The following is a 27,726-nucleotide window of genomic DNA, read 5'->3' as shown; positions in this document are numbered from 1 at the left end:
TTTAATTTCATTGTATGGAGGAAAAAAAAAAAAAAAAAAATCTCCTTTTATGTTCCAAAGAAGATAGATAGTCATACATGTTTGGAACACCATGTGGGTGCATAAATGATGAATGTAAGTGTGTGTGTGTGTGCGCATGTTTTTTTGTGATTTATGAGCACACAAATTTGTATAATGACATGGGTATTACGACGTAAACATGAAATATGAGGACATTTCATGAGTCCTCATATTTAAAATAGCTCTAAAAACATACTAAACAATGTTTTATTAAAAATGTAAAAATGCAGAATGTTTTCTGTGATGTGTAGGGGGATAGAATGTAGAGTTTGTACAGTATAAAAACCATTACGCCTATGGAATGTCCTCACAAAGATAGCAAAACAAACCTGTGTGTGTGTATTTATAGGACATTCGTCAAATTATGTGCTTTTGTTTTATACGGAGGAATAATTTTTATTTTCAGATGAACTACACCTTAAAAGCAAAAAAGCAAGCAAACTGAATTGAATAATGCAAACAGAATTAAAAAAAAAAAAAAAAAAAACAGTAAACATAAAAATGAGTCTGTGTCATTTCATTAAAAACTCCAGCTACAAATAAAGCCTCTAAATATTACAAGAATATATACAAGAAATAAACATTTATTGCTTCAAAGACATAGACAGCGTATAAAAATGTAATAGCATTCATTTATGAAACACACTTTTAGCTTATAATGAGAGGAACACAGTTCGCAGAGCTCTGGACTGAACGCTTTTGCACATGTTATTTTTAAGGCAGTTTTCACTTTTAATAAAACTACCAGTATGAATGAGAGACATGTACTGTATTAAAAAATATACACCACTTCTGAGGAGTTCTGCATGACAGTGCTTGAAGTAGTTTTTTGAAGTCATTGGGGTCCAAAACTACATTAGACCTCACTTTATTAGACAAAAACAAAAAACATTTTTCTAAATATCTTCTTTTGTGTTCCACAGAAGAAGTTGCGGAGTTGGAACGGTATGAGAGTGAGTAAATGACATAATTTTTCATTTTTGTTCTCTTTAACTCACTAGACAAAGGATGTGGTGAGATTATGAAGATTTACAGCTATGCAAGGCGTTTGTTAGAAAGGCTTTCAAGACTGTGGTGTACTAACCAAAGGATATTTCATGAGAAGCATGTATGATGCCTACATGAATACAGCACAGTTGTGATCAGTGTTAGTGATAAACTTGATTTAGGTTAAGTAAGAGTGTGTCACACAGTGCAATTACTCTATACTGTCTGCAAGGTGTAAATCTTGTCCCAATGCTGTAAGTATGGTATGTTTATGAGTACAGGGGATGAGATGACAGCAGACATTAGAGGTGTAAGCAGGTCTGCAGTATGAGCAAGAGACTAGCAATGAGGAGCAGAGCGAGGGAACTTTCACAGTGAATTTCTGAGACATTCCTACAGGTCACGACAGCAGCAGATGTCTGCTCTGACTTTAGATCCGGAGGAGAGACGATCATCCCTTGAATCTAATAGAGGCAGAGAAAAGAACCTTTAGAAACCACTTGAAAATACTGACCACTTAAAAACCACTTGAAAAAACATTTTGACATGGATACTACTGTTCAGATTTTTGGGGACGGTAAGATTTTTAAAAATGTTTTTATGTTGACCAAGGTTGCATTTCTTTTGTCAAAAATAACAGTTTTCTATTTTAATATATTTTAAAATGTAATTTATTCCTATGATGGAAAAGCTGAATTTTCAGCATCATTACTCCAGTCTTCAGTGTCACATGATCCTTCAGAAATCATTCTAATATGCTGATTTGGTGCTCAAGAAACATTTCCTATTATTATCACTGTTAAAATCAGTTGTGCTGCTTAATATTTTTGTGGAAAATGTGATACTTTTTTCAGGATTCTTTGATGATAGAAAGTTCAAAAGAACAACATTTATTTTTACATTTATTATTAGTTACTGTAACCTTTTTTATTTTCACTTTTGATCAATTTACTGTATCCTTGCTGACTAAAAATATACTGAACCTAAACTTTTGAACAGTATTTCAGTGCGTTTGTGCACTCAGTATATGTTTCTACATTAAAAAGTTCTTCCCACATAAATAGGACATTTGAGATCACATGACCAGCCAAATAATAGTATTATCTGAAAATCCTGCATTGTGAACAGCATATTTAATGTGCCTTCGGTATCTAAAAATTGCTTCTTTTTTATTATTCTGCATCCACATCACTAGGTGTCAGTATACGTCAAAGGCGCCTTATTCCCCACATATACAAAAAATGACTGAGGGTAACTTTAAAATGAAAGAATATAAAAGAATACAGTACAGGTCCTGCGTAACCAAAATCACTCACCGACCACTCATCCTGGCCGATCTTGGAGCAGCGAACGTTCATGGGGAGTTTCCGTACAATGTCGTTGAACGCTTTCCCTCTCTTCCTCGTCCACTTATATTTGTCCATGGCCTCCGTGAAGGAGAGGTTGCTGTATTTCTTAGGACTCTTAATCACAAATGGCCAAGTTCTTCAAAAAGCAAAAGACATTGGTGTTTGGTGTAGTGCATTTACTTAATATCATAACAATACTGTACTTAAAGGGTTAGTTCATCCAAAAATGAAATTTCTGTCATTAATTACTCACCCTCATGTCATCCCAAACCCATAAGACCTTCGTTCATCTTCGGAACACAAATTAAGGTATTTTTGATGAAATCCGAGGGTCCAGAAAGGTATTAAAGACATCGTTAAAATAGTCCAGTGGTTCAACCTTAATGTTATGAAGCGACAAGAATACTTTTTGGGTGCAAAAACAAAACAAAAATAACAACATTTTTTAACAATTTGAACTGTTGTCATACGCAGTTGACGTAGTGAACGCAGTTCAGCGCTTCCGGGTTCTATATGTCAGAACGCCGGCTCATTATTGGCCGGCTCCTGCGTCAGCATCACACGCATGCATCGTGCTGCTCATGTGTACAGCATCGGCCAAAACTGAGCCGGCGTTCGGACGTAAACACGGAAGTGCTGAACTGCGTTTACTACATCAACTGCGTATAATAACAGTTCAAATTGTTAAATAAAGTTATTTTTGTTTTATTTTTGCGCACAAAAAATATTCTCATCGCTTCGTAACATTAAGGTTGAACCACTGTAGTCACATGGACTATTTTAAATTGTTAAATACTGTTAAATTTAAATTTCAAATTGTTAAAAAATGTCGTTATTTTTGTTTTGTTTTTGCACCCAAAAAGTATTCTTGTCACTTCATAACATTAAGGTTGAACCACTGGACTATTTTAACGATGTCTTTAATATCTTTCTGGACCTCAAAAGGTGCAATGACATTGCTGCCTGGTTCAGAAACCATTGGATTTCATCAAAAATATCTTAATTTGTGTTCCGAATATGAACGAAGGTCTTACAGGTTTAGGACAACATGAGGGTGAGTACTTAATGACAGAAATTTCATTCTGGGGGGAACTAAGTCTAGTCTGTCAACATTTGATTACCCAAGTTTTTCTAATACAGTTTTCCATACAGTTACAAGGAATGGGAACTGGAGCTGTCAAGCTTCCAAGAGGATGCCAAAGCACCTAAACAGTATCATAAAAGGAGTCCATATGACTCTTTTGAACTAAATGACACTTGTCCATATTACTTTTCTGAATTCAAATTTAGATTTTATAAAGTAACTGATATTTACTGATGACATCCCTAGCTTTCTTGGTGCATTCATGGGAGAAATAGTGATGTCTGATAATTTTTTTTTTTTTTTTTTAAATGAATCTTTTAATACAGTTTTTCAAAACTTTGCCTCTTTTTTTTTCAAAACTTTACACACAAATCCAAGAATTGCACACACAAAATGCAAAATGCCTCACATCTCTTGCAAAATGAAGCACTGCATTCAAAATATTACAAACACAACTCAAAAGCAAACATTTGTCTTACGTTGCAAACACCTTTGCCATAATATTCTATTTTTGGTATATCATATTTACACAGTTATTCAAAAACCAAAGCTCTTCTTTCATGAGCTCCTATGTACATTTCTGTACAAGACTGAAAGTAATTGGCAGAGAGATGTTGACAAGTTCACAGTAAACACGAAAGCAAGATTGAAACCAAACTATTTATTTTTTACTGTAAGCATTTGTGAAAAGAAATACATCAACCATGTGTAGTTGGACAGAAACAATGGTTGTGTTTAAAAAAGGAAATCAAGATACTTCCTGTTAGATATTTATGTGTTACATAGAGAATTGTGTGTTGTGTTTTGAAAAAAGTGTTTTATGAAATTGAAAACTGAGTTGAAGGCTGAGAATTAGTGTATGGTTTTGCAGATTTGGTGTGTTGTTCTGGTGTTTGAGTGTCAGGTTTCAGAAATTGTGTGACAAGTAAGGATTTTGTGTGTAAGCAGTTGAAAAAAAACTGTAAATCGATTGTTTTGTTTTACAAAACTGATTTGTTCAGATTTTTAATATTGTACAGTAATTGCATGGAATCAGCAACCAGCACAATTCTTTTAAATTTATGCATTTGTATTTCAGAAAAGAAAGTCATACAGGTTTGAAACGGCTTGAGGGTGAGTAAATGATGACTTTTTTTTCTTCTTTCATTTTTCAGTCAACTACTCCTTTAATATTAAACACTTTACGTTTGCCTAAGTCTATACATATCAATGCAAATATCATAGTTTATATTTATTTAATTACCTATATTCCAACTCCTCTTAGCAGTACTGAACTTTTAAAAATGAATTTTAAGGTAATTATTAATGTTTCTAACTTCTGTGTTACTTGAATAAGGACTGCATCTGTGAAATTAAACGGAAAATATACAGATATGATTTTTTAACATATTAATTATGGTACTGTTTAACATAATCCCCATATCATATATGATGGTTTGAGTGCCATAAATGTACTGATCAAATATACTCCTGAGGGTCTATATCCCCTCAGTGAGCTTTATAGGTGTGTGTGTGACTTGGGGTGATCGAAAGACAGAGGGCGCTTGGGGCAGAGCTTTGAAACTAAATCTGTTTAGAGTTGCCAGGTCTTTTCCCTTACAATCCCCCTAATTCCAGCATCTGAGCACAATACTGTTCTGAGCCTCAGGGGGTCGAATAAACACACTCCACCAGCAGGGCCCTTCAGATGTTCCTCATTTTAGACGTACACACACACGCCCACGTCCATCCAAAACACACATTCGCCTGCTCACACGCGAAATCACAAACAAACATGTGCGGACATAACAAACCACACATCTCTCTCTCTATACAAACTAGTGAAAGGAATCTATACAAAACATCAGCAGCTCAGCAGACACCCACAGAAACTGGGAGTCAAAAACACGCAGCTGCTCTGAGATGTAGACCTCCCTTAAAACTCATATACTATATTATGTGTTTAGATTTATACCATGGTTGCGATAACATCTCGAAGGGCTAGTTCCACCTAAAATTAGCCAAGAACTGCTTGTCTTTCTAGATGACTTCTGGAGAGTCACCATGTTTGAATGTGTTATTAAACTGATACAACAGTCATGTTATGATACCCAGAGATAGCCAGATACCCAGAGATGTTATGATGCCCAATCAAAGATGAAGTTTAGCATTACAGAAATTTCAGAAACATGTATTTTTCATTTTTTGTCTCAGCAACGAAAATCACAAGAGGGGAAAACTAGATTCGATAACATCTGTCAGATGGCTTGTGGTTTCAAAGTGTCTTTCTTTTTTTAGCTCTCTTAGAATGAGACAAACACATTTTATAATGACCATTCCAGATGTTTCAGTGGGTCGGACAAACAATTTGTACTTTCTGATGGAAGCAAGATGACACGTCTTCTGGTAAAGCTCTTGTACTGACATGACAGCAAGAACATTTGGATAAGTGAAAACATTTATCCTCATTTGATCATTTACCTACTCGGCAGGCCATCAATTAACCGCCGTTAAGCTATTACGGGTCTGTGATAGTGACGCCAGTCTTATGTGAACCAAGTTGTCATTGGAAGGTCTTTCTTTCCATTGTTTTCCTCCCATTGTTTCTCGTGTTTTCTTCTTGTTAAGTTTCATAACCTACTGTTAGCTTTCTGCTTAGTACTTGCTTTCTGTCATTTCAAATTTAATTTTAAAGGAGCTGTAAGTGATGTTAACTGTTCTGGAACTTAAACCAGACTAAAGCCCAAAGCATTCACCTTATTTTTAACATAACAGCGTGCAAGGTTTCTGGTCTTATCCGCTTCCAGTTATTTTAGCTGTAAAGAAACAGCTATGCTGCTTGATACTGCAAACTGATATTTGTTATCATATTATTTTAATTTCTTATTGTAATTATAAATACACTTTTTTTTTGCATTTTTTTTTTAAGTTTACTGCACTTTGTTTTTGCTCTAGTTATTAGTGGCTAATGAATCTGAAATCTTGCACATTCACAGATAATAGTTTACTTCCATGTTGTAAAATAATGTGGATACTCAGGTTTTTGCACGCACACTCGTGTTATGCGTGTGACGTAAATTTTGTTATTAGCGAACTGTATGCTCACACCCCAATTTTTCTAAACCCCAAAGTATACATCAGTTTTGACGAGAATCTGACAGTATGAGCGAACACAGGTGTTCATCTTTGTCCATTATCTGTGCTATTTCTCTCCAGAAGTTATGACTGATAACTTTGTACTTTTTAAAACTAGTTGTGTGTTTCTCTTAACTCTTTTACACTAGTGCTTGTTAACTCAGGCCCCGTTTACTCTAGTGCGTTTTCATTTTAAAATTCAGAAACGATCTCCGTCTACACTACACGACCGAAAACGCATGTCACATGACCGTTCATGCACACTGGGCATGCGCGTACAAGTGTGCATGTAGGCAGCTGTAGTATTAAAAAATGCTGAGTTTAACTGTAATTTTGTTGTAATTTTTAGCAGCCATTATCTAAAAATTACAGCAAAATTACAGCAAAGATTGCAGTTCAGTCTCCATGTTATTGTTTACACGGTCGTCAAGGATACGCAGAGCGAACGTAGGCAGCCATGCCATTGTTTTCAAAAGTCTCCATTTTGGTCCGTTTACACTGAAACGCAACCCCGGTGTTTTCAAACTAAAACGGGCTCTGTAGCATTTTCAAAAGTCTCTGTTGAAAACGCCAGAGTAGTGTAAACGACATTTAGCAAAAGTTATGCGTTTTAAAACGAAAACACAGTAGTGTAAACGGGGCCTCAGCCATCTTTTGTTATTCCGTCTCATCCGTTTCTTTTTTAGAAGATATGCAACTCTGGTTTAAACAAGGTCTATTAAGCACACTATCAAATGCAGTATACTTTAATAGGCTATGCGTTCGGATGTACGCATACGCTAAGAATTCATGTCAAAACTGAAGTATACTTTAGCCACTGAATTAGACTTTCCAAAACCCTGCCTTCAAAGATACCACTGTAATTGGAGCATATAAGTAGTAGCATCTTAGTGTTGTCAAAGTTGACAAAAACAACAGCAGCAAATAGCAATAGTGCTTTCGAATAATAAAATAACTATTGACAATTGCTAAATAAGGCTGGATATAGCAAAATGCTAAATGATTGACAGGCAGAAAGCGCCGCAAAGATTTCTGATTGGCTAAACAAAAAATCTGCAGTCTAGTCTCAGGCTGTCACAGACATTTCTGGATGCTTAAAGGGTTAGTTCACCCCTAAAATGAAATTTCTGTCATTAATTACCCTCATGTTGTTCCAAACCCGTAAGACCTTTGTTCATCTTCGGAACACAAATTAAGATATTTTTGATAAAATCCAGTTTTTTTTTTATCCTCAATAGAAAGCAACGAAATCACCACATTCAAGGTCCAGAAAAGTAGTAAAAACATTGTTAAAATAGTCAACATGACTACAGTGGTTCAACCATAATGTTTTTGTTTTGTTTTTGTGCGCAAAAACAAAACAAAAATAACCACTTTATTCAACAAACTCATAAATGAATGTCATTTTTGGGTGAACTAACCCTTTAAAACAGTCATATCTTTCAGGTAATTGGGATGTTTTTGTACTGCTGCTGCATACTTCAGTGCCATTTACGATAAATGTGCTTATTCATTGTTATGAACTCAAGAAGCCCTTCTCTAAGGCGGTTTTTCAGACTTACGTAACAGGCTCCTGAATCTCTTTGACCCCAATGAATTTAAGCTGGCCGGTGATTTCTGGTAAACTCTCACACCTGGCTAGGTTAACCCTGGGGTAGTACAGCAGATATGACAAACACATCTCATCCCGTGTACTAAGACCTCCCTGTAGAAAAAAAAGAGAGATTCCACATTACTAGGGTCAAGACCTTGAAATACTACACTGACATAATGCATCTGAATCACTGTTACAGCCAAAAGCCTGTGACAAATTATGCCCATTACTGAGCAAAGCTGAACTGACATGCACAGAGCAGCAAATATATTTTGATCTCTCTAATATGAATCCAAAACACCAGTGATTTGGCTCTGATGTTTATGGATTGTGGACTGTCTACAGAGAAAAAGCAGCCCGGCTCAGCCTATCAGCTCACTGGCTTCATGTGTACGGGCAAACGTCAGCAGCTGGATCCATCTCCACAGACTTGCAGCTGTTTGCAGACACATTGTTTAGCCAAGAGCATGCAGACTTTCACAGACCAGCTGGATAAAAACCCTGTTGTTGAGATTCAAAGACGTGTTTCTAATAGAGCTGTTCAGTTTGTAGTCCTTAAGTCTATAGTTTTAGTCTATTGTCGTACAGTTTTTTTGCACCCAGGTGAAAGAAAAAGTATACTTGAATGCACTAAAACAAATACTTAAATACAATCAAGTACATTTGTAGTACATTCTTATTTTTTGTGCTAAATAAAATTGTAAAAGTTATACACTATAAATACACTAATTAAAAGTATATTTCTACTTCAGTAGTACTTCAGTGCACTTAACCGCAAAAATATACAGAGGAGTTTTATTAGTGTATTTCTTAAACGTGTGTTTTGAATGCTTTAAAACTTAGAAGTTCAATCTTAGAAGACTTTTATATAGTAATCCTAAGTTTAAATTAAATTGATTTTATTAAAAATATATCACTAATGTACTAGTTATAAGTATATTTTCCCAACTGTGGTACTTAAGTACACTTAATATAAATGCACTAATTAGCACTAACACTTAAATTGATTTTAAGTGTAGTCAGATAAAGTAAACAAAATATAAGTGTTTTATAAGTACATTACTTAAAAGTGTGCTATGAATGCTTTACATAAAATTTTAGTGGATTTTATATATACTGTCACTAAGTTCTATTTTAATGAATTTTCATGAAAAATAAAACATGCAGGTTAAATGTGTACTAGAGTTCTTACTAGAACTAGGAAGTATGACCATATTAGCCCAGTTCTGTCAACACTGCATTGGCTTCCTGTTAAACATCGTATAGATTTTAAAATCTTGCTAATTACTTACAAAGCACTAAATGGTTTAGCTCCCCAGTACCTGAGCGAGCTCCTAATTCATTATAGTCCTTCACGTCTATTGCGATCTCAGAATTCAGGCCAGCTGATAATACCTAGAATATCAAATTCAACCGCAGGCGGTAGATCCTTCTCCTATTTGGCACCTAAACTCTGGAACAATCTTCCTAGCATTGTTCGGGAAGCAGACACACTCTGTCAGTTTAAATCTAGACTAAAAACGCATTTCTTTAACCTGGCATACACATAACACATTACCAATTTATATTTTCAAATCTGTTAAAGGATTATTAGGCTGCATAAATTAGGTCAGCCGGAACCGGGAACACTTCCTATAACACCTGATGTACTCGTTACATCAGAAGAAGAATGGCATCTACGCTAATATTAGTCTTTCTGGTTATCCCGAGGTTCACCGTAGTCAACCGGATCCGGGCCGTATCCAGGTGAGACCAAGGACCTGCACCTTGACACGACCACAACGCAGCCCTGAAGTATCAGCAGAGATTGAGTCAACTAGATCATCCACTGTGAGGGCCTCATCGACACGACAGCCATGACACAGTTCCTCAACAACCGCCCATACCGCCGTGATGAATACGATCCTCAATTGGATGGAACTGGAATAAATACTTTGAATGTTGCGATCCTGTCGGACTTATGATAGCTACCTGAATCGTAACAAAGCACTGTTGGCCAGAGGAGAACTGGCCCCCCGACTAAGCCTGGTTTCTCCCAAGGTTTTTTTTCTCCATTTAAACACCTATTTGCCACTTATCTGCCACCTGATGTCACCTGATGGAGTTTGGGTTCCTTGCCGCTGTCGCCTTTGGCTTGCTTAGTTGGGGACACTTGATATTTGACTTGACATTTGATATTCAACAGTGCTTTGATCTGCCTGCATTGACACTATTTTTTTAAGAGCTGCTGTGCAGCCAAATAATGTACCAGTTATCAATGTAAAGCTGCTTTGACACAATCTACATTGTAAAAAGCGCTATATAAATAAAGGTGACTTGACTTGACTAAAATTCACAATTTAACAGTAAGTATACTTTTAGCATGAAGTTCTTAAAAGTGCTATATTTTAATGTGGGGAAAAAAGTGCTACTAATGACATACTAATAGTGTACTTGATTATACTTGTCACGGTTCACAGGTTCACTGGTTTATCTGTCTCTGTGAGTTTTTGTTGCTGCTGATGAGCTGATTAGCGTCAGCTGGGGCTCATCAGCGCTGCTATTTAATGTCTGTTCATTTTGCCCTGTGTTGGTGTGATTGTGCAGTGTTAGTCCTGGCTGTGTTTGAGTCTATCGTTCCTGTTCTGGATATTCCCCGTCGAGACAGTTTTGGATTACCTGTTGGACTCTTGTCGGAGGACTGGTTTGTCCGTTGCAGTCTGCGCTACCAAGAAATACTTTGCCATCTGCACCCATGACGTCTGACCCTTTCTATCTTTCCCACTGTTATTTTTCTTAATAAACTGATATTTGCTGCATTCGCTATTGAATCTTTATTTTACATGACAGTACTATTTAAAGACACCATTACCATGCAGTTAAGTATATCATATAAAGGGAATATTAACATAATTACAATACATTTGAAATTAATTATTTAATGTATAAAAATATGTGGGCAATACATTATAAATACATTTTGTATATATTTATCGTATATTATTCTTATATTTTAAATAATTTATAAGTGTTTGATGAGTATATTTAAAAGTATATGAAAGATGTGTTCAAGTGTACTACAAGTGGTAACTAAATACTTTTTTTTTTAATACAGAGATAGTATGTTAAAAGCATATTTCAGTTCATATTCATGTTGTCTCAAAATAGCACAGTACACTTAGATGTTCTTAAGATTATCTTAAGAAGTAAAGAAGAATTTTTTGTATATTAAGTACAAAATTAGTGCATGAAAATAGAGCACTTTAAGCACATTATGGAAGTGTACTAAGTGTACTGAAATAAAATGTATTTTAGTGCACTTTTTTTTTTTTCCACCTGGGCACCTTCATGTTGGTGCAAAACTGATTTTCTTCTGTGAAGCACAAAACAAGATTATTTAAAGAACGTATCTTTTATGTTCCACAGAACAAAGAATGAAAGTCATAGTTTTGGAACAACATGATGACAGAATTTACATTTTTGGATGAACTATCCCTTTAAGTTGGAGAACAAAATGATAAAGTTCAAGTAATATTCACCCCAGACCTTTCTACTCATAAATCAAGAAATGCTATTTTAATATCCCATTAGAAATTCCCAAAGGAAGCCATGGGAAATTACCGCTCGGGGTGGCCTACAAATCAGACCTCTTGACTGAACAGCTCTATTACAGTTGACTAACGTTTGCTATTATCCAGGATTAATATCATAAATAATTCTGTATATGACACACATCCGTACAATTGTTGTTAAAAAAACAAACAAAAAAAAACAAGACTTCACAAGCTTTAATCTTACCCAGGTCATGTTCATTCTGCCTTTGGTGTTGTATCTACATTCAGTGATTAGAGAATCCCCCTGGTGACAGAACAACAGGTCTGTTAACACACGGAAAATAAAAAGGGAATTACAAAAAACATTTGCTTATCTATTATGCTCACTGTTGGGTGCTAGCCAAAATGAATAGGTCATTGAAACTTTTGAGTATAAAACGTTAAAACCTTGCTGATTGTTATCACAGAACAGAACAGGATAACAAGTCACAACTCACACATGAGTCACCTCTCGCCTGTGGGCCCTTTTAAATAAATAGATACCAGTCTTACAGATGCACATCTTTGTGCACTCTTTACATGTTGAATTTATTACACCACTCTTAGGTAATACAAAGTGCTCGGATATGGCTGAGACGTTGGAGCAGATAATGATAATTGCTCTATTCTTTACTATTAAAATACTACCAATCCCTCAGATATAAACTATAAACCCTGAGAACAGTGTAAAGTCCGGAGTAAATGCCATTTAATTTGACCCAAACGAGACTTTAAGGGATAAAAGCACAGTCTGTTCACTATACCAAAATTTAGTAAAGCAAACTGTGAGGTTCACTGTATCTGGTGGTTAATGCAACACATCAATTTCACCCTCAGATGGAGCAATGAAGATTATGAAACTGAAATGGATTCTGACTGACAGGCAGGATGATCCTCTCCTGGCTGAGCGGCTGGAACTCCTGGAAGTTGAAATCAAACTGATCATCTGAGGCAAGTGGCTGAAGCTCGACCTGCCGGCGGAAGTGTCTGGTTCTGATAGCCCGTCCTGCCAGGTGAGCATGGAGCAGAACCGCAAACACATGAACTCCACTGGGCATTTCACTGTCTAATGACTTACAGGAAGAGAGACACATGTTATACTCCTTTTTTTGTGTGGTCTGGGTTTGGAGAAACTTTAAAAAGTTTGGAACTAATAAGACATTTTTATGTTTTTAAAGAAAATTAATACTTCTGTTCAGTAATGAAGCATTTAATTGTTAAAAAAAAAATGTTTAAAATAATTGTTTTCTAAATTTATTTTTTAAAATAAATACTTTTATTCAGCAAGGATGCATTAAATTGATCAAAAGTGACAGTAAAGATTTTTATAGTGACACAAAAGATTTGTACTTTAAATCAGTTCTGTTCTTGTTTTGTACTTTTTGTTCATCAAAGAATCTTGAAAAATGCATCACAGTTTCCACAGAAATATTAAAGGATTAGTTCACTTTAAAATTAAAATTACCCCAAGCTTTACTCACCCTCAAGCCGTCCTAGGTGTATATGACTTTCTTCTTTCTGATGAACACAATCGGAGATATATTAATAAATATCCTGCCGCATCCAAGCCTTATAATGGCAGAGATCGGTACCAACGAGTATGAAGCTCAAGAAAGTGCATCAATCCATCATAATAAAGGCCTTCTGAAGCGATGCGTTTGTGTAAGAAAAATATCCATATTTAACAAGTTATAAAGTAAAATGTCCAGCTTCCGCCAGACCACCTTCCGTATACAACTTGCAATTTTATTTTCCGAAATTTGAATACGGAAGGCGTAGGATGTAGCGTAAGCGTTTTTAACTGCGAGAGTTTTACACTTTCTTTGTAAGTCGAATATTATATAAGATTTTTCTTACACAAACGCATCGCTTGGCTTCAGAAGGCCTTTATTAACCCCCCCGGAGCCGTGTGGAGTACGTTTATAATGGATGAATGCACTTTCTTGAGCTTCATACTCATTGGTCCCATTCTGCCATTATAAGGCTTGAATACGTCAGGATATTTATTAATATAACACAGATTGTGTTCATCAGAAAGAAGAAAGTCAAATACACCCAGGATGGCTTGAGGGTGAGTAAAGCTTTGGGTAATTTTCATTTTAAAGTGAACTAATCCTTTAAGCAGCTGTTTTCAACATTGAAAATAAAAAGAAATGTTACTTGAGCAGCAAATCAGCATACTAGAATGATTTCTGAAGGATCATGTGACACTGAAGACTGGAATAATGGCTGCTGAAAATTCTGCTTTACCATCCCAGGAATAAATTATACTTTAAAATGTATTAAAATAAAAAAAAGTTATTTTAAATTGTATTAATATTTCACAATATTACTATTTTTTTTACCGTATTTCAACACATAAATGCAGCCTTGGCATGCATAAAATACCTTTACAACAGCATTTATTTATACAGGTAGTCATTTGTAAGTCTTTACTGTAATTTAATGCATCCTGGTGAACAAGAATATTGATTTCTTTCAAAAACACTCTTTCATGTTGATTCCAAATGTCTGAATGGTAGTGTAGCTATCAAATATCATCTTATAAAGAGTAAATGGAGTGTAACCACAATAATTCCTGTGTTTTTGAGGTCCCACCTCCTGGAGACACTCCTGTGTGCAGTGTCCTTCAGTAACATAATCCTGCATGCCTGGGGGCAGCATGTGGTAGAGACTGACCCACACTCCTGTCTCGATGACCCCAGCATCATAGCGCCTCAGGCTGGGGCTGTAGTACAAACGCAGGCCTGAACTGTCCAATATCCCTGAGATGAGATCAAAACTCTGAGCAGCTCTGAAGTTTGTGGCTTAACCAACCTGATCTCATGGGAAAACTTAACTATGATACTAGGTGGCGATTTCGTATGAATTTGTAAATGTGTGGAATATACAAAAACATATGATTTTTCGAAAAAAAGTAAGCATGAAGGTCCACCCCTAAACATACCCGTCACCGGGGCGTGAGCAGATCGTATTAAAATATATGAATAAGAATGTAAAAATTAATACGAATTAGCCACCAATTCACCAAAACGTAAAATAGTTATGAATTGCCATGAGATTGTGTTGGCTCAACCACTACAAAAAAGCTCTTTATTGATTGGCTGAAAATCATTTAGTATTACCATGGAGACTATATTGATTATTTTATGCCCTAAGTAAGGTCACTAAGTAAGACAGGTTTGGCCTTTAACTGTTAAAGTGTTACATAAAAAACAGATATAACATACAGTACCTCTTTGTAAAGATGGGTTATCAAAGTGAATCTCCATCTGTACATAGACTGGATCTATTGAGGTTCCTATAGACATTCCAGCATGTGGAGGATAGGTGAAGCCCTGCAATACATAAAATAATTTCCATTCAATATCTGAAACTCTCATTATTTCGAATGAATTTGAACTTATGAAATGACCACCTCTCCCCCAATAGCCCAGGCGAACAGGACAGTTTCACAGGTGAAGAAGGAGTCTGGCATATTTGGATGGTAGCATTCATGTCCTCTGTTGATCTCACTCTTGTTCAGATTGCTGTCACACTGGTAGAGCAGAATGTGGTGAACCAGATTCTCATGACCCTTCTGAATTAATGGCTCTATCTGAAAACACCAAACAATGAGAGTGGAAAAACTTACTAACTCCAAACTTTTGAATGGTAGTGCATATATAATAATAATGAAGGTATTATTTTAATTTAAATTAAATGCAATGAAATGGATTTGAAATGTTATACAATTTATTTTATATAATCCAAAACAAGAACACTTTCCACTACACATGCTGTTCTGAGCTTTGATAAAGGCATCAGCCATAAAGATTTGTTAAAATTAGGTTATCCTCTCTCTCTCTCTCTCTCTCTCTCTCTCTCTCTCTCTGTGTTTGTGTGTGTGTGGATTCTTGAGCTAAAACTAGCTCGGATATCTTTGGAGTAGGAAGTGGGGAATTTTAGAATTATTTTTCTCCTCACAGTGGGCTTCTTCTGTCGGAACTGGAATTCTAAATAAAAGCATTTCCAACAGAGTGAACTGTGTCCTCTCTTCCAGGGGCATCTGCCTGAAGCAGTGGGACCCAGGGCCAAACAGTGGCTGAATAAATATTCAAACATTCCTTTATTTCCCTTTCACCTCCTCTTTTTACCCATGGGGAACCATTTTGTTTGAGAATCCAAAATCTAATGAACATGTTAGCAGTAGTATTCTATTGTTTCTAACTGATAACAGCATGTCTGATCCATCCATCTACAGCAAAATCCATCACAGATTCAGCTCCCACCATCCATATAATGCTATGTTGTCATTATATTGAACAGTATGATTTAACGCACATGGCTGCATTGATATTAATCAAAAGGTTGCTATGAAAGATACACTTTTTGTTTAAGGGGAGACAATACAGGCAAAAACACTGTTTTTTCAGGCACCTGTCAATTTTGAGATTTTGCACTTTTTTACTTTTCATAAAGTGTTTTTTCAGACTGGTGGAAAGAAAACATCCAAAATACATTTTTAAGTGTATATCTTATACCACTTTATCTATTTGCGTCTATAGATTTCAATTACAGTAAATATCTTTAAAGGCCGTTTTCTCAAAATGAGTTTTTTCTCCTGCTCTGAGTCAGAAATCTTAAAATGCCTTAAGTAACAAAATTGCGTGTTTTGTCATTGAGAAGACACTAACATCACTTACAATCATTCAAAAATGTTGCACCACACTGTAAACCCGAATAAGTTGGCAATCAGTTGCCTCAAATTTTTAAAGTTAAGAAGTTCAAAGTTTAAAGGGTTAGTTCACCCAAAAATGAAAATTATGTCATTTATTACTCACCCTCATGTCGTTCCACACCCGTAAGACCTTCGTTCATCTTCAGAACACAAATTAAGATATTTTTGATAAAATCCGATGGCTCAGTGAGGCCTGCATCGCCAGCAAGATCATTTCCTTTTTCAATGCGCAGAAAGCTACTAAAAACATATTTAAAACAGTTCATGTGACTACAGTGGTTCAACCTTAATGTTATAAAAAAAAAAATACTTTTTGTGCACCAAAAATAACAAAATAGCGACTTTATTCAACAATATCTAGTGGTGGGCGATTTCAAAACACTGCTTCATGAAGCTTCAAAGCTTTATGAATCTTTTGTTTCGAATCAGTGGTTCGGAGCGCGTATCAAACTGCCAAAGTCACGCGAACTATTGAAGTTTCAAAACACTTATGGTGTAACAAAGCCTCGTTTACTGAAATCATGTGATTTTGGCGCTCTGAACCACTGATTCGAAACAAATGATTCGTAAAGCTTCGAAGCTTCATGAAGCATCGTTTTGAAATCGCCCATCACTAGATATTGTGGAATAAAGACGCTATTTGGTTATTTTTGTATTCTCATCGCTTTATAATATTAAGGTTAAACCACTGTAATCACATGAACTGTTTTAAATATGTTTTTAGTAGCTTTCTGGGCATTGAAAAGGGAGTGTTATTGCTGGTGATGCAGGCCTCACTGAGCCATCGGATTTGATCAAAAATATCTTAATTTGTGTTCCGAAGATGAACAAAGGTCTTACAGGTGTGGAACGACATGAGGTGGAGTAATTAATGACATAATTTTCATTTTTGGGTGAACTAACCCTTTAATTAAGCAGAACTGGCAGATTTTTATTTTGTACTCATACATTTTAATAGTTCTTATAACTTGAAATGTTTGAGTACACTAATTCATACATTTAACTTAAAATTATCATGTAACCTCAACGTAAACATTTTTATTAGTGTAAACTTAGAGTGCTAAATTGCTCATTTGCTAACATGTTAACATTTACTCTCCCTTTAAAGTGCCATGGGCATGCTGGGAAATAGAAAAATCCCAGCCCAGTTTCAGTTAAACTTAAGTTCGTCTAAATGAAAAGAAATAAGTTAATAAAACTCAAAACAATAAAACAGTTCATTTTACTTAAAATATATCAGTTCTGTGAAAGAAAGCACCAAAAACTCATAAAAGTTTAATTTAAGTTTGTCCAACTCAAACCAACGAATTATTTTAAGCGTTAGGGTTTACAGTGCAGGGTATTCTGATAAAATGACAGAGCCTAGAAAATTAGCTATATGACAAACATGTGTGACAATAAAAGCACATTTCTAATTTAAATATGGGTTTGCATATTTTGCACAAGGCCAGTTATGCATTTATTGTTAGTATCATCAGCAATGTGCATACAAAGCGTGCGTGCAGTCTGTTAGACTACACAAGCAAATTAACTACCTTTTATTTGGGGTCTTACTGTATTAGGTACACCCAGACAGCCTCTTCTAACATCACAGAGTATGAGGTTTAGCCTGAATAAGGACAGTGACAATATAGCCTGAATATAGACAGTGAGAGCATAGTGTCTGGAAAATCTGCTCCTGTTTGACAGTTCAACATCTGCTCCATGAAACTGAGCAGGGACAGAGCAGGAAACATTCAAACACTGCTGTGGTTATGGGGCAGCTGCTGGCATCACAGCCTGGAGCTTCACAAATACCAGACTAGTGTATGTAGAGATGACAGGAAAAGAGGGTGAAGAGGGGTCAGCAATAACTATTGACTTGTTGGTTTTTACTGATTTGTGTTCAGTTGGTGTTAATGAAAGGTTAAACTGAGACTAAATATAACATCTAACTCAAACGTGGTCCATTTACAGTACATGTACCCAAGTGATATGACAAACTTTATTTTACAGTATGCTCCAGCAGTATTTTGGTCATTTAGAACTGCTTGATTTAGGCCATGACTAAAGGCTGCATGCCACTGGCTAGTGAATGCAAGCATGTGTATGTGTGCATTTGTCTGTATGTTTCATCATCCTGTAAAACATGGACTAGGCTACTCAAGTCTATTCACTGTAGAGTCTTTGTATCCAGCACACTACATGCTGAACACTGCAGCAAACTACAGTAAATGGCTTACATTCATACTGCAAGCTGCTCATTTCTGCTTATGTTTTCGCTAAAAACGTGGAGCTGTAGCCATAGTGATGAATTCATGGAGATGAATGCATGCCTGTCTTTCCACAGCTGAATTTTACATAGACACGAACTGGTGACTACAACAATTAAATAAAATTAAAGGTTAGTGCATCTGAAAAATTAGCCTGAAAGGACGAAGCTTAATTGTAGTATTTTATCATATGATTAAAGTACCTATTCTGCCTTTAATTAAGTAAAACTTGAAAAGCTTAGTTATGGGAAGACTCTTTCATCTGGGTCAGAGAGTATAATTTCAGTAACGTGTCTGATCTACAAATAGCAGCTGCAAAAGACATTAATAAGCAGGTGAGACATAAAATAGAAGCGAGGGAGACAGAGAGACAGAAAGAGATGGCAACCGGCATAGGTGACAACAGCAAAAATAAACTGATGTAAAAACAACCAATATAAGGTAAAACATACCATGTTTTGAAACATGCACGTGGAATCTAATTTATGTTTTAAATATTTTCAAGAAAAAAATAGTATCCCACTAAGTAACTAACTACAAATGGCGAAGCTACTTATTCAGTAGCGTGACAGTAGTTGTCATGAAAACTCTCAGAGTGTTTGGCATGGTAATGGATATGACAATGTTAATATGTTTGGTTGGAATAGATCTGCTACACTGCTGCTGCTGTTATTGCTGTTGCTGCAGAGCAAGTACAAGACTTGCTACTGCCAATACATACACAGACACGCTGCTGTGAGCATGTAAGACATGCTGCTGCACAATACCTGTAGCAGATCTATACAGGTGGAGCTGCAGAAGGTGGAGGTTTTCTGAAAACGCACTGCAAACTGGTACAGCAAACACTGACCAAGTATTTGAAAGCTGAGCAGTGAGCTCATTGGCTGCTGATGCAACAGGAACCAATCAGCTGTGCTCCATAGAGAATGATGTGATTGCTAACAGATTGAGTTAAGGACATATCGGCCTGCGCCATCTGGAGTTTCATGACAGAACTTTGTATTTCAGTTATTTTCATAATAATAGCTATTTCTATGGCTATCAAATGTTGGGGGAATAATCAAACACGTTTAATTCAAACATGCTGCGTTCAGTATTCACACTGACAGCGATTAAATCAGATTTTTGAGTCTGATCCTCTCTGTACAGCGTTGGAATGTCTGATTCAGCCTAGTGAATCAGTTCATCCTAAATGGTCCTCTCTCATATGTAGCATTTTCATGTTATGAAAAATCATTCTAGTGTACCTGATCATTTACGTAAATAAACAGATTCACAAAAGTGATTCACCTATTCGAGTCCCTGTATTATATCTCGACTCAGTTATGTAAATTAGAATGATTTTGTCATATTTAGTGTAAATTTATCTCTACAAGTTTGATACTGTCAACATAAAACTCATCATTGTTATTGTGCCAGTAAAATATATGGCTCTGATTGAATTATAAAGTTAGTGCAGAGGCATTGTGTGCGCTGTGTAAACATGATGGGTATTGTAGTTCTAGACTAAATGTGAACATGCATTTACTCATTTCACTTGAGTGAAAACATTCAGTATTCTTCTAAATGAATAAAAACAGTGAAATGCAATCTCAGAATTTAACGCAAACCTGTAATAATTAAATATATTAAATTACGCAAATATACTTTATGTATTTAATCTCACTTTATTAACCAATGTCTTTGCTGCTGACCTTCAATGACCTAATTCAACCAGGTGAGAAAAAGTAACGCAAAAGTAATGTAACACATTACTTTACATAAAAAGTAACTAAGTAGTGCAATTAGTTACTTTTTTTAGGGAGTAACGCAATATTGTAATGCATTACTTTTCCCCAACACTGTATATTCAACTTCAATGTTAGCTCCTTTTTGTTTGCAGCTTGCAGTGCACCTAGTTACTTTTTTAAAAAAAAGAAGCTTGAATGAAGTTTAACTACAAATTAAACAAATTATTATTACCTTGTAGCCTGGCAAGCTACAGTAACAGTAATCTAATAGTAATAACTAGAATTTCTTTGATTGGAATTTGTTTAATACCGCAGCCAGAAGAAAATGCACAAGCTTCATTAAAGCCCATAAATGTAGGTACAGTAGAAGTTAACTGAGATAGTAAAAGGTACATCACAACAGGGAGGATTTAATTGGCAATATGTAAGCCTATAATTTCCTAAGCATGCATCCCTGGAATAGTTATCTCATCTATGGTTAACATGACTTAAATGAATGTAAGTGTTTTAAACAGTATGATTTCATTAAGATGGGCATGTTTTATGCTTTAGTTTTATTACTCACTCTGATTACATGATGTTTCTTCTTCAGCTCTGGAAATCTATAGATCTGACACCAGTATGTTGTATCCTTATGAGGCACAGGAACCTGCAATATTTAAAAATGTTTACAAAATTGTAGGTTTGCACAAGTCACAAAAGTTAAACATAGCAGTTAGATGGCAACAACCATATTCCATTGTGGACTTCCAGCTTTTTATTAATCCCATTTCCTGTTTTTTCCCTATTCAATGCTGAGTATTTGTTATGAGGTTGTAAATATGTACACTCTTATAAAATCTGGTGTTTGGCAGTATCCCACAGGCATAAAAGGGGCCTTGTTTTCATAGAAAATACCCAATCAGCAGGAAAAGAGTCTGTATTTTAAAAGGATTCATATGTAACCACAAAACCTTGACATTAAGGACCTTGATTTTTAAGCATGCACACAAATAGACAAAACGGTAGGCATAACACTGCCTAGGGCTAAGCCGTTCGATGTCACTCTTAACTCATCAAACGCTCTAGCAGTCTGCTGCATGCACTTTCCTCACCTCCTCGTTTTGAAGGTCAAAGAAAGCTGTTCCTGCTGGGATGCTGGAGCTGCTTCCAGGGTTGAGCAATCGCAGACTCTTTCTGCCTCTGTTCATCCCATGGTAGACTGGTCCTGACACTCCCACGTCCTCCGCATGGAACGCCCAGATCACTCTCACTGTACTGCCCTGGTCAATGACAAATTATGGGTAATTGTACACTTACTAGAAAGTGCAAGAGACTTTTTTTATATAAGTAATAATTGAGTTTATTGAACTCCTCAATAAAACACCACACTAAAGTTTTCCCCTGAACAAAAGGCAATTTGCTGACATTATAATTACAACCGAGAGCACAACTTTGGTTTTGGTGCACACTCCAAAAACTGGATAAAGAGACCCTGCCACTGAAAACTGTTTCTTTTAGACTTATGGAGCCAGATGTAATGATGCATGTAGTAGTCAAACCTACCGTAATGACTTTGTCATTGTCATCACAGGTCTGGAGGTTTCTGCTGAAAGCCAGGACAGTATGTGTGCCATTCTCTCTGCCGTACAGCAGCTTGTAGCTCTGCAGTGGATCTTTGTGGACCTTTCTGTTTGAGTCTGTAAAGTAGTCCTGAGTAGAGTGAGGAGGAACCAAGTTAGACCATCTCAGGTTTGCATCTTTTAGGTCTGAATCTGTTTTGATGGCATATTGGGATCATGTGAGTAAATCCTATTGGTTTTGGTCTGCATGTGCTCACATGTGATAACATGTGATCAAAATGTTTGGTCAGCTGCACTCACAAATGTCCTATTTTTTTTGTCCAATACATTCAGATAGAACTATGACTAAGTTTTGGAACAAAAGCAGTCATGACTCATGCTTACAAAACTAAAACTTCAATGTATAGGTATAAAAGAGCCTTCATTAAACAATGCTGATGAATAGCCCTGTGCTGAACACTAATCATAAACATCTAGTACTATTGTATATGGGTCATTGACGAATAAGGTTCTTAAAAGTGTAAAAAACCTAATGGAGATATAATTAATTTTGAAGTTTTATTAAGTGTTAAAAATGAGATTATGTGGTTTTTATAATTAATTAACACTGCTTTTGTCATTTTTTACAAGACGGACAAAATTTGTCACCAAAAAAGTCATTCGGTTTAACCAAAATTTCGGTTTTACCGAATGACACTTTTGGTTATACCAAATGACAATATTTTCAAACAATGCTAAAAGGCTGATATCTAGTTAGATTGCTAGCTAGCTAGCAAAAGGACAATCAAACATATTATATTTAGTACAAGTTTTTAAAATAATACAACATTTTCCATGTTTTATAGCGGTTGTACCGAATGACGTGACGTTTCGGGACATGCGTATGAGCAAGTGGAAACATGAATTTTTCAGATAGTTAAGAGAGAGTTAGTAACTTTGCTTCACAACCATGTGGTCCTTTGCAGGTGTCTGAATGATGTCACATCCTGTCACATGATATTGAACACATGACTTGATCCAAAATGGTCCCTTTATATTGGTTACTCCGAATGACATCCATGAAATTATTCTTTCTCATAACAAAGCAACGACTTCTACACATAATTTTAATACCATTTTGCACTATGTTGATATATGATGTTATAAAATCATGCCAGAATAAAAAAATATATACATTTATTACATTTTAAGATATTTTAATCACAAATGAAATGGCTGTATTTGCCTTTGGACGGTTAAACCGAATGACCTTTTGACACTTCAAAATCTTTAAAACACCTTTATATGTAGCAAAATATAATTAAAATCTTTTGGATTCAATAAAAGTGATCTAGTTGTACGACCTTACATACTTTGGATGTCATATCTTTGTTTTTTATTATTATTAAGGCCTTTGGAAAAAAAATGACCCGTCACGTCATTGACCTATATGCATACAGTTAGACACAGCTGGATTGGGATTATAATGTGCAGAGAATATGGACAGCTGGTGTGGATGTATTCAAATACTGCCCTGCTTGCATTTGAAACTGTGTGCATTTGAAACAGTAGTGTCTGTGCAAGCACTGTCTGATTAAAAACCAGGTCACAACAGGGCAGCTGATTATAGTCAGGTCAGTGGGTTACTGTCGATGATCTCATCGCAATAGATTTCAGGACACAAAAAAAACTATCACTGCAGATTTAAATGTTCAGACAGTAGCCTTTAATGTTGCGCACACTCTTGAATATTATGTACCGGTAATTTTAAATCTAAGAAACATGCTATGTCCATAGAGTATATAAGATTCCCCTTTACTGTAAAAAAAAAAAAAATGATGGAAAATCAAGTAAAACCGACAGAAACTATAACAATATATAAGCTATATTGTTTTTTACGACCACTAAGATGATCTGACAGCGATATGCAGAACAGATTATTAATTTTAGTTATATTTCTTCTTTATTGACACAAATATTATGTCTATAACTATTAATTTAAAATGTTCATTTGAGAACAAATGGCTGTAAATATGCAAAAATTATACATTAAATTAGTTACATTGCCTCTGAAATGTGACCAGTGTTACATGCACAGTGGCATTATGGGATAGTAAAACAAATGAAAGTAAATATAAAATCAAACTGATATGACTGATTTTTAAAACTTTTTTTTTTACTTCATTTTTACATATTGTTGTATAAGGTAAATGGATGGAAGCAAATATGCTAATCAATCAATCCAGCACAACATTTACAGTGGCCAAAATGCAGCAGGCTAATTTTAAACTGTGAGTCAGTCTTCTGTTACTGTATAATCAGAGATGCATTCACACCCAAAGGTGCGTGCACACTTACCAGCAGATATGGACTTCCGTTGAGCACACCACCTATCACGATATCAGACGAAGACATCGCACCGGTCGGTGACAAACCGAATCCTATATATCCTGTCGTTTCCACTTCAACTTCAAAAGTTATCGTGGACTCGTCAAATCCCCACTTAATGTTGTATCTCCCATCCGCATCTAGGGCAGCTGAATGAACGAATCGTGTCCCCTGTGAGCATGTCGAGCAGAAGAGTGAAGTTAGGAAAACTAGAGCGCAAAGATGCTGATTTTCAGACATATCGAGCTAAATCGCAAACAGCACTGACGGCACTCAAGGACGCTTTTTATCCATAGAGCAGTTTATGGAAATATGTAACTTCCGAGGGCAAGAGTGTTTGTTTGCTTTGGTGCATTGGAGGCGAACGATCCTTTCAAGCGCTGGCAGCCTCCCACCGCTGAACTGTTGGAACTTGTGTGATTTGATTTCTCTTTGATGTGGAAAGACATATAGAGCTGAACACCGTGTCTACGAGCGCGCGACGCGACAAAAGTCAAGCAGCTGCCATACAGCCATTATAATCAACGGCGTGGTTACAATACACTATTAAACTTGTGTAATGCTTCATTTCTGAAGTTCAAGTACCAAGTGAAGAATCACTTGAATGTTGGTGACTTTGGGTTCAAATAAAATCCTACTTCGTTAAGCAATTTTATTTTTCTCTGCTATATCTTCAAATGTAATCATAACAATTAATAACCTAATTCATTTCTTCATCAGTAAGTGGAAAAAGAGCCTTGAGCCCATCTACACTTAAGAATATGGACACCTCCCTAATATATTTATTTAGTATTTAAAAGTAGTATTTAACCAAGGAGCCAGGTCGGGGCCTAAACAAACTTAGATATATATATATGTGTGTGTGTGTGTGTATATATATATATATATTTTTTTTTTTTTTCTTTTTTTTTCTTTTGAGGAACCAGGGGCCAATTTCATAAACTTAGCCACTATGTTAAGAATGAGTCTTAAGAACTAGTTTGAACTAGATTCAGTTAACCAAAAGGTAATCCAATTCAAATTAGACAGATCTACTTTTTTATATAATTATGACCAGTCTTGAAAAAAAAAAAAAAAACTTATATAACTTTTAGGACTAGTCTAAGCAGTTTATGCAACTGGCCACAGGATTCCCACTGTCTAGAAAAAATATGAGAAAGCCTCATATTAAACTCGAATATTGTTGTCGGCAATGTCAAAAAGGTTGAGAACCACTGCTCTACTCATCCAGTGAGATTCTGAAGTGTGCAGCCAGTGAATGTATTAGTTAAAAGTCTCCTTTACAAAATTAAGCAATATCACACAAATGTTATTGTTCTGAATATCAGCACTGTGATCAGCCGTAGACACAAGACTGATATTTAGCATTACAGCACAATATAAAAACAGTGTGTATAACTATTTTTATATGTGTCACTGTGGTACAACATGTTGGTTGTCCATAATAAATATTTATGTGTGAAGACAACTGGATCTTTGAATAACTGATTTAAATTCATTTACAACAGAGCAAGGGAAAACATATTTATCCAGATATCTCTTACTCTGAGAATAAAAGTGGCTCCCAGTGACTCATCTTAATTACTCTAGTTTAATTACTGTATGTGTTTTGTGCTAGAGTAGAAGATACAAGCAGATCAAGTTAGGCAACTATGAGTTTGGCAGTTTTTCATATATTAGGTTATGTGTCTGAGAGACACGAGAGACCTAATCTTTGTTTGGAAGATGCAAAGACATGTTCTTAAAGACCTCTGCATCTCTGGAGTTATAAAGTTAAAATAAGCCTCTTTATTGATTCTAAAGGATTTGGAGATCTTTGTTAATTTAGCCTACCTGTGAAAGTTCCAATCATTTTAATAATACAATTTCATCTGGCAATGGTTGTGTGGCAACAAAAGGTATTTCTATTCTATTCTATTCTATTCTATTCTATTCTATTCTATTCTATTCTAGTCTAGTCTATTCTATTCTAGTCTATTCTAGTCTAGGGTTTTGCATTTTTTGACGGATGACTGCCATCTAGTGGTGACAATGCATACGAGTACACTTGTAATGAGAATGTCAGTCATATATTCATCCATCCATCAAATCCTGTTCAGAGTGATGACAAAATCCATTTGTGCTGTTTTAGACAAATGATTGAGATCTGAATCTTAGAAAGACAAAGTATAAAAGTATGGATGATTTCATTAAATAGATTCATTGGCTGGGCTGTTTAGGGCATTTTAATAGATGTAAATTGCCTTTGACATCAATTTGTGGACAGAAAAATGGTAAGTGTAGCCTATGTTAGCTCAGTAGCTTACATTGGATGTTTAAGAATGCTGTCTAGGAAACAGATCGAGATGGTCGATTGGATGATTTTTCTGTCGGTATAGTATCAGACACACTATTTTGTTTCACAATTTTTTTTTTTTTTTTTTGAAACACTTGAGGCTTGTTTGTTATACCACTCTGATAAATGCTATACATCCACGTCTTGGGTTCGAGTCTCAGGTCCGGCAGGAATTGTCAGTGAGGGGAGTGAATGTCCAGCGCTCTCTCCACCCTCAATAACACGACTGAGGTGAGACCCTTGAGCAAGGCACCGTACCCCCAACTCCTCCCCGGCGCCGCAGCATTGGCTGCCCACTGCTCCGGGTGTGTGTTCACGGTGTGTGTGTGTGTGTTCACTGCTGTGTGTGTGCACTTGGATGGGTCAAATGCAGAGCACAAATTCCGAGTATGGGTCACCATACTTGGCCACATGTCACTTCACTTTTTTTTTTACAACAGTACGACCATCTATTTTCGGAGACATTTCCATTATCTGTTTTGTAGTTTCTTCTGTCGACACTAGAGGACAGTAGAGTACAACGATTAACTGAATGGCATTAGTTAAATCAAAGTTCCAAAACACCAAAATGTAGAGCGTTTTTTTTTAAAACACTGTGGTAACATGTACTTTCTTCTCAGTGGCATGAGTTCAGCTCCCAATGAAGGACGTGTGTGTTCAGGATCCGACACAATTTTCCTACCTGCTGGGTCACATCTTCCTTAAATATATTTTATAAGAGATTTTATAAGATCTTTTTTTTTTTTTTTAATCAGAATTTGAGATTTAAGCATTACTGACAAGTTAGTTTACCAACCATATTGAGATCCCATAAAAAGTTTGGATTTAATATTTACTCTATGAAACAGTATTATTTACTTCTTAATGCTGCGCAAGTATATAATTTTGTCAGCACAGCTTCCTGAATTCACACCAAAATCTAAATAAAGCCCTAAGTACTTCAATGTATTTATAAATTAAAGAGTTTAAATTGTTGTTTTTGAGGGCAATTTAGGATTCA

At 35.8% G+C, this 27,726-nt stretch overlaps 1 protein-coding gene across 1 annotated transcript; it reads right to left on the bottom strand.

The window, feature by feature from the left end:
• Nucleotides 1-628: 628 nt before the first annotated feature.
• moxd1 (monooxygenase, DBH-like 1) lies at nucleotides 629-24,877 on the bottom strand. The gene is made up of 12 exons (XM_051876045.1): nucleotides 24,362-24,877; nucleotides 22,008-22,154; nucleotides 21,557-21,724; nucleotides 21,028-21,111; nucleotides 15,179-15,358; nucleotides 14,996-15,098; nucleotides 14,359-14,525; nucleotides 12,642-12,833; nucleotides 11,966-12,025; nucleotides 8,157-8,299; nucleotides 2,364-2,532; nucleotides 629-1,511 (listed from the first exon to the last, which is right to left on the bottom strand). Exons 1-12 carry the CDS (start codon nucleotides 24,629-24,631, stop codon nucleotides 1,350-1,352), a joined length of 1,845 nt encoding a protein of 614 aa, XP_051732005.1. The 5' UTR covers nucleotides 24,632-24,877; the 3' UTR covers nucleotides 629-1,349.
• Between the last annotated feature and the right edge of the window lie 2,849 nt (nucleotides 24,878-27,726).

Source organism: Ctenopharyngodon idella, chromosome 20 (genome assembly GCF_019924925.1).
Source record: "Ctenopharyngodon idella isolate HZGC_01 chromosome 20, HZGC01, whole genome shotgun sequence".
NCBI classification, from domain to species: Eukaryota; Metazoa; Chordata; class Actinopteri; order Cypriniformes; family Xenocyprididae; genus Ctenopharyngodon; species Ctenopharyngodon idella.
This window is presented reverse-complemented; position numbering and strand designations above follow the sequence as displayed.